General features: G+C 28.4%; 1 protein-coding gene across 1 annotated transcript; it reads right to left on the bottom strand.

The window, feature by feature from the left end:
• Nucleotides 1-4,354: 4,354 nt before the first annotated feature.
• On the bottom strand, nucleotides 4,355-6,270 carry LOC145050534 (B3 domain-containing protein REM10-like). Its single transcript, XM_078998767.1, has 6 exons — nucleotides 6,164-6,270; nucleotides 5,750-6,056; nucleotides 5,372-5,550; nucleotides 5,055-5,289; nucleotides 4,874-4,944; nucleotides 4,355-4,784 (listed from the first exon to the last, which is right to left on the bottom strand). The coding sequence occupies exons 1-6, from the start codon at nucleotides 6,221-6,223 to the stop codon at nucleotides 4,533-4,535; spliced, it is 1,104 nt and encodes a 367-aa protein (XP_078854893.1). The 5' UTR covers nucleotides 6,224-6,270; the 3' UTR covers nucleotides 4,355-4,532.
• Between the last annotated feature and the right edge of the window lie 2,282 nt (nucleotides 6,271-8,552).

Genomic DNA, 8,552 nt, shown 5'->3' with positions numbered 1-8,552 from the left:
ATAGTACATAGGGATGGCAAAAAAGCCCGAACCCGATGGGAAAACTCGAAACCCGATCATTTCGGGTCGGGTAACGGGTCGTTATCGGGTTCGGGGCAGGGAGTGGGTTATCCTCGCCCCGACCCGCCCCGCCCCGATTATATATATATATATATATATATATATATATATATATATATATATATATATATATATATATATATATATATATATATATATATAATGTTCAAAAAATTTTGCTGTTAATTGTACGCGTTCAAATATAAAATACTTATTGTGGACAATTTTTTTAGTTATTAACAATCTGGTGTTAATGATCATTTTTATGTGTTTTGACGTATTAAACAAAACTTAAATCAAATAATTTTTAATATAACGTCCAGTTTATTTTATTAAAGTGATGCATCATGTTTTTAATTTAAAAGAGTTGCTAGAACATGTATATTTTATAAGACATTGGGGTACCTTAAAAGAGAATAAAGATTTCGTTATCAATTGTTGTAAACCCGATAAGATACCCGAAACCCGACGGGGAAACCCGAAACCCAATGGGGCGCCCCGATAAGAAACCCGAAAGTTATCGGGGCGGGTTTGGGAATCCATGCCCCGCCCCGAACCCGCCCCATTGCCATTCCTAATAGTACAGTTGCGAGAGAGTACGCATGTCCGGCTACCCCTTTCGAGCTCAACTGACCCCTTCTTGATTTCGTTTTTCCGTATTTGAGATAGATGAATCAATGGAACTTTGATCCCAAGTTCCGGCTTGGTCTAATGTCTGGGTGCTTATGGTGGTACACAGAGAGCACCTTTCAAGTCGGCTGAAAAAGAAAGAAAAAAAACTTTCGTCGTCTTTTTCCCACTTTCACCTTCGATTGCGATGGGCTTTTTTCCGGTTTTCAATTCCTCTCCGGCGAGGTTTGAACTTCGCATGGTGGGAAGGCCTTCACGATTCGCATATTCCCGTCCATCAAAGAAAGTGAAGGGGCACGGACAAACGAGTTGGAGGATGTTGCAGAACCGCGTGATTGATCCATCTACGCCGACTTTTAAAAATCGGATCATCCAAATCTGTAACTCTCTTTACAACTTAGGTTATTTTATCCGAAAACAGTTACGGACTAATCTAAAACATGAAAAACCATAAGTTATTTAATTTGCAAACAGTTATTGGCTAATCTGAAAGAGGTTTCGAATTATACAAAGGTTAATCGGATTCCGTAAACAATTACACTTTAAAAACTAGTTTGATTACAATGTTGTTGTTTTTTAGGTCATGTTTGTTTATAACATTTAATGATGTAAATTAATATTTTTTTTACGTAACACAATAATTTATCGTTATTCAAAAATTCAACAATAATTTACCGTCCAAACTCTCCAAATTAAATGCATCTAGACAAAATCAAATTTGTTTCTTCTTTTTTTTTTTACTGCAAATACATATAATATTAAATGCATCCAAGAATTTTTTTTATAACCTTTTTTACTTAACATAACAACAAAAAAAAAAAGGATACAAAGTTATATCACTGAAAAAAAAATCTCAAACAATATTAAATATTTGATACGATTGAATACAAATTTTGATTTAACAAAAAAAAAAATCCTTTAGATTATACAATTACTTTACATTTTTATATTTATTATGAAATAAAATAAATATAAAAATAAATTATATTATATTAGTCAATTTTGTATTTCCCTTTAAACTAGCTTCTATATAAGTGTTCTATATTTGTCCAAAATAAATTTAATATTTTCAGAGATTATTTATCTTAAGTTTCCCAAAGGATCAAGTTCCAAAGATGGGGTGGGAGGCATTAAATTCAAAGCAATCGAGTATGAGTAAATGTTGGAGCTACCAAAATGTCAAAGTGTGAACGTAGCATTAATGTTGTGATTAATGTTTAAAGATTTGAATTAACAATATGTTCGAAGTATATTTGATGAAAACTTAAAAACAATAATTTATTACATATTTTCACTGATTCGCTTATAAATATAACATTTAACTTTTATATATTTTCATGACGTCATTTAAAATTATAATTTGGGATTGGCTAAAAAAATACTTTATTTTTCCATTTAGACATCTTATTTGATTTTTAAGGTTTTTTTATCGGTTGAATTTTCATTGTTTTTTGAAAAAATAAATTATAAATAATTTATTATATGTTGACTTTTAATAAAAGTTTTCATACGGTGTCTAAAGAATGTCAATTTAGCAACATTCTTACAATTCTATCTCTAACTGCATCGTATCTCTAACTGTATCATTATCCTCTATTACACCACCTTATCCAGAATCAGGAGTTTTATGCGATATATAAGAATTGTTGTGACGACTGCTTTTTAAAAGCAAAACATTCATCAAACTAGGTGTGAGACTCGTATATTATGGTATATTAAAATATTAATTAAATTAGATGCAAGACCCGTATATTATACATGTATATTAAGAAAATAAATTTAATATCAAATTATGAACATTAAACAATTTTTAAAGTAATTGAACCTAAATTAATAAAAAATAATAATGACATATTGTAAATAATTGTTATGAATTATAGATTTCTAAAAACTTCTTTGAATACAATATTAGATGTCTTATTGCTAAGGTTACTATCATTGTATAAAATTAATATTTATAATTTATCATTGTTTTTTAACTCTGGACAATGCAATATACAACTGTTCATGAGTAACACTGGTTGTCTAAAAAACAAACCCACATTTGATAGCGATTGTCAATGATTTTTGTTTATTGTCATCGCAAAACATACAACCAGTAAAATATAACCAATCTCTCTTAAACATTTAAAAAAACCATTCCGCCCCTATAAAAAATTACCATTCTGCCCCTGTGTCGTACTATACTATTAAAATATGATAAGTTCTACATAAAATATTAATGCATAGTTTTTTACTGCACTAATACTGAAATAAGATGTTATATGATTAATTGAGTGTTGCAAGTACAATGCTAATTTAGATAGTTGACAATGTCAATAAAGACAATTGTTTTGACAAAATTCCAAAAGTATCCTTAAAGTAAACATTATTTTTTTTTTCAGTCATATTAAGGACATCATAAGATGAAAGAACATGACTGTTTTGTACTAAGTTTAGCAATCAATTAAGGGAAAATGAAGATGTCAAACGAAAAAACATTCAATTTGAACCATTCTTGATTATACCTGGTATCACAAACACGTTGATCGTAAAAAAACATAATAATTTTCAATGTCGATTAAATACATTTGATAACAGATTAACTATATTACAAGTCTATATGACGCAACAAAATGAAAAGATTAGTAACTGATTATGCAGTCCACAAAAACAACGATGACTTGTGCCTAGAGAAAGGACAAACAATTAACAAACACCGATGATCATATGATATATAAATTCAAGCTTGTAAATTGTTATCAATAAGGATCTGATTCCATAAAAAAAATGTGACATCAAATGATGAAATCTTCTTAAGCTTGGAATCTTTTTTATAAAAATAAACTTATATGAAATTTTGAAATATTAAGGGATGTTAAAATTGATATTTTAAGAATACATTTTAGATAGTTAAATTACATAATTGTTAAATTTAAACATGTTGTAAGAAATAGTGCTATTAAAACTCTAGTTATTTGGTTTATATATATATATATATATATATATATATATATATATATATATATATATATATATATATATATATATATATATATATATATCAAATATGCATTCTTTCTATGAATAAAATATATGTCAAAATAGAAATAAAATTTTATGAAATTTGAAGTATACCAATTTATCATATCACATAATCATCACAACCTCAATTATGTTATATAATTAATTAGGATTGTTCATTAGAATGATTTGTGGTCTCTTTAATTTGGGCTACATGATTCAAATTGCTCTAACGAATATTGAATAGAAATAAATATGATATTATTATAACCTCGGAAAATAAAAATTCAAAATGTAATATCAAAGTCAGTTCAAACCAAGACAAACCAAAAGCTCAGTAAGCAAAAAAAAAATCTTACTTTAGACGATTTTACAATAAACAAAAAATTAATAAATTGGAAATGCACTACTTTGTATCAAATTTTTTGTTTAGTTACATATGATTCCATTTGAATCTTAATAGACCAAAATTTTTAAAAATTTGAAATATTTCCTATCAAGAGAAATACACATTTATTATAATTTATTCTAATAATAAACCGCCTTAAATAAATTAATAATATGTCAATAAAATAAAAACGGAATAAATAAAAAAATGACACATAGAAAACAAATTAGACAAAAATACTAAAAAAAATTACATGTGACAAAATTAAAAAGATTGTGAAAATAACAAAAACACTTTCATTATCTATTAAGGTTTCATTTAGGGAGGATGCAACATCATTTGTAAGCACTACATACTTGACAGATTAAAGGCTTTGGCCAATTTGTTATATGAAAGATAACATTGACGTACATCAATATAATAACGATAAGAAAGCCTACCTATCGATTTTTTAATGATTTTTTTTTAAAGTAAAACTAACTATGGGGTTTTCCCCATCGACCACCGAGAGTTTGAAACAATCTCCTTCCTTCAATCCATTTGCAACACGAAAATCTTTCCAACCTTTTCCCATAATATAGCAAGTCATGTTCTTATACTTCTTTAAATCGACCCACCATAACCTTTCGTCTTCGGTATTTTTAAGAATCACCTTTTTCTTATTGAGTAACCCATTTAACCTCACAAAGTCTTGTGGGAGATACTACAATAATGAATAACCACAATTCTTAATAAGAAATTTTACAAATGGTTCCCTCCCCAAAATGAGCTTTCTTATAAGGAAAAATTTACCAATTGGTGTAACTTGGACTTCAATTTTCCCATGAAGTAGCGTCGGTCATCTTCTTCAAAACGAAATGGACCTCCGATATAAAATAAACAAAATTTTGATTTGTGGACATTAAATAATTCGAAGATTAATTGTTTCCTTTAAGGAATTCGCATAAAAAAAAAAGGAAAGAAAATACCATACATAAAAAGTTGACTACAGGAGGCTTGTTCTTCTCTTTCTCGACTAGCTCAAACTTGAATGCATCACCTTCCTTTAAGGAATTCGCAACACGAAAAGCTTTAAAACCGCATCCAATATAAAACCGATTCTTATCTATTTTGTTTAGATAAACCGGCCATGATCGACCTTGATTGTCTATAAGAATCAGTTCTCCAACTTTAAAACAATTTGGTGTCGTAAAGTGAATAGGAAGATGCTGAAATAACATAATCTCCATAAGATATGTAAATGATTAAACCGAATATACCATAAGATTAATTAAGGGTTACGAAAGTTACCAGAACCGACATTTTGAAGCTGCAAGTCTTCAGATTTGAAATAAAATATTGGTGATTGTTGGGAGTCAAAGTAGTTGACTTCTTCTTTGTAAAACCAGTTTCCTTCTTTACTTGAAAATTTTCTTGGTCTTGATCAGATGCATAATCGTTCCTCTTGCGCTTTTTGCGGTTCTTCAGCCCTTTGAATAACCATTTCATATATACCATTTCTTTAAATAACGGATAAATTTTATTAATATGTATAATTATTAAACTGATGAACTTAAAATTAATATGTTACGCCATTCTAGAGCTGAAATTAAGTACAAAATATTAAACAGTATCGAAGGTATTTTACAACCTCTGGGAAATTAAAGGGATACTAGCTAGAGAGCTTACTATGTGTAAAGATCGTATCAGATTCTGTGAAAAGCTCTTCTTCTACATCCATTTCTTCAAATATATTCGGGTATTGTCTTTCACATGTAGATTGGTCAAACACTAAAAATTCGAACACCATGCTTCCTTGATGTTTGAACAGAATAATGTCAAACTCTTGCACTCCATTCTCTCTCACAAACCTCCTCCAGCCTTCACCAAACACCCCGTCGTCAATGTCAACCGACCATTCATGACACCCCCGTCTCAGTGTCGCTTTGAAACATCTACCATGGTTCAGGTTCATCAAGAAAGAACTTGGAATCGACTGCAAATACAACAGTATGTATAAAAATATAGCGTACAGTAAATTATGCACGTTTGGTGGCTTGTGAATGGAAATTATACAAGTGCATGATACATAAAAGTTCTTACGAGCTTAAATTTATGGCCTGGAGGGATAAACTTGAAGAAATGAGAGGGAGGATCTGCCATGGCTTTTTAATTGGAAGGGGTATCAGCCTCACAGTTAGCTTTAAAAATATCAACCTACATCAAATTTAATAATACAACCAATATAATAATAATAAAATATTTAGGATGAACAATATTATTTATAATTAATATAAATATTAAGAAAATCAGACTATTAATAATAAAATTATAAATTATAAATAAAATATATTTAATTATGATTGACAACTCTAATTGATTTAACTACTTACTAGATTTAATATTTTATTTTATATTTTTGCATAAAAGTCAAATATGCATTGGTGTTATTAACTGATTTGAGTAGTTTTTAACTAATTTGAGTAGTTACCTCCTGCTGAATGTTGTAAACATAATCTATGATATTGGCGTTTTGGATTTTTGCAGCATGCAAAATCTTTTGTGATTGAATGTAGTTCATGTAACGGGGCCGAGTCTCCAGCTTTTCATACATTTTCTTCTTGCTGTCGTAATCCCGCTCCAGCTTCTTCTACACTTTATCCATGGCGTTTGTGTTTGACTAAGCTTGCTTAATTAGAGATTCAAGCATTGCTTTCATGTCTTCCCCTTTCATTTTCGGATTTACAAGGCCGTGTAATTGAATGATTTTGTAGATGGTTATTTCCGTTCTTAAGTAATGCTTAGTGTTACCTATAGGTTGTTACGGATGTGATGTTTGACGTTAAATTTAATGGCAGTTTTTCTGTCTCCTCCTTTCTTTCTCATTGTCCAAAAAGTTCTTTTCTCTCATATTTGATGATTTCAAATCACTAACAGATAGGTATGAAAATTATCATACTTGCTTATTTTACATTTGTGTATTTTTTTATTGTCATATGGCCGAATAATACCTTATACTGAGGTACAAATGAATTTATGCTTGAAATCTATGATTTTGTTGTTAAGTAAACTTGATAGATGATTAGTTTTTATTTTCTATGATTTTTTTTGTTATTCAGGTTTATATATATATATATATATATATATATATATATATATATATATATATATATATATATATATATATATGATTAGGTTATTTTGTTTTTACTAACTATTGTGTGCCAGAATGCACAAATCTGGACCACCGAATGGAATATAATCAAAGATCATGATATGATGGTCTATGATATCACAATAGGGTAACATGTACCATATAATCACACAAATTCCAGCATAAGGGCATTTTAGTCAATCAACCTATATTAAAAAGGGAAATTTTTGGATTTTTAGGGATAATGAATTCCTTTATTTTTTAAAATCTGAATATTTTAAAATAATCCAAATTTAAATCTGATTTTATTCTGTCAGAATGTCAAACATTAATTAGTAAAGATATTTTCGATTTTATTCTTGTGGAATATATTTCCAATGCATATATTTTTTATAATTAACCTGATTTAATAATTCAACATATATTCTTCATATACATTCGAACGTGAATACAAAATCATACATATTCTTGCAAACTAATAGTCTTATACAATTTAATATAGTTATACATATTCTAACATAATATCATCAAAATTGAATAAAAATATTAAGAAATAACATTCTTAAATATACAATTATTAAGCAAATACACATGCTCTTCATCAAAGGTCCAAATAATGCACTTGATTCATACTATGATGAAAATATGATATATTATCGTAAGAATGTAATTCTTCGCAAAATATATTTGTTGTTGACCTCGATTCCAAATCTTTCTCTTGTATGATCAGTATTGAATTCCTTCTTCAAAGTCATTCTGAAAGAATAAAATGCATTATTCATTAGTATTACCAATGAAGCTAATGTACTTGTTGTTAACAAACATTCTCAAAAGACATTCTAAGAGAATGTATTTCTACAAATAAATTCTAACAGAATACAAGCATTACTTATTTTATAAAAACTATATAATATAGAATGATAGCATATTCTAACAGAATGTATTTCATTTTTCCTATCTTGCAATTGTTTTTACTTTTCCTATCTTGACAAATAAGGAGATTGAAATCGAATTCTGCCAGAATAATAGACATTCTAAGAGTTTTGACAGAATACATACCACATGACCAGATTCTAACAAAATGTATTTCATTTTTCCTATCTTGCAATGTTTTTTACTTTTCCTATCTTGACAAATAAGGAGAGATTGAAATAGAATTCTGTCGAATTTAGTGTCTTCAAACCCTAAATCCACAAAAAAATAATAAAAAACAATAAAAAGACAATCAACTTTCAAATATTAACAAATTTGGAGCATTCTAAAAGAATAACAACTGTAAATTCTGATAGAATGTATTAGACATCAAACAATTGTAATTTATTCTAATCGACATTTCAT

Source organism: Lactuca serriola, chromosome 5 (genome assembly GCF_051521515.1).
Source record: "Lactuca serriola cultivar US96UC23 chromosome 5, Lser_US96UC23_V15, whole genome shotgun sequence".
NCBI lineage: Eukaryota > Viridiplantae > Streptophyta > Magnoliopsida > Asterales > Asteraceae > Lactuca > Lactuca serriola.
This window is presented reverse-complemented; position numbering and strand designations above follow the sequence as displayed.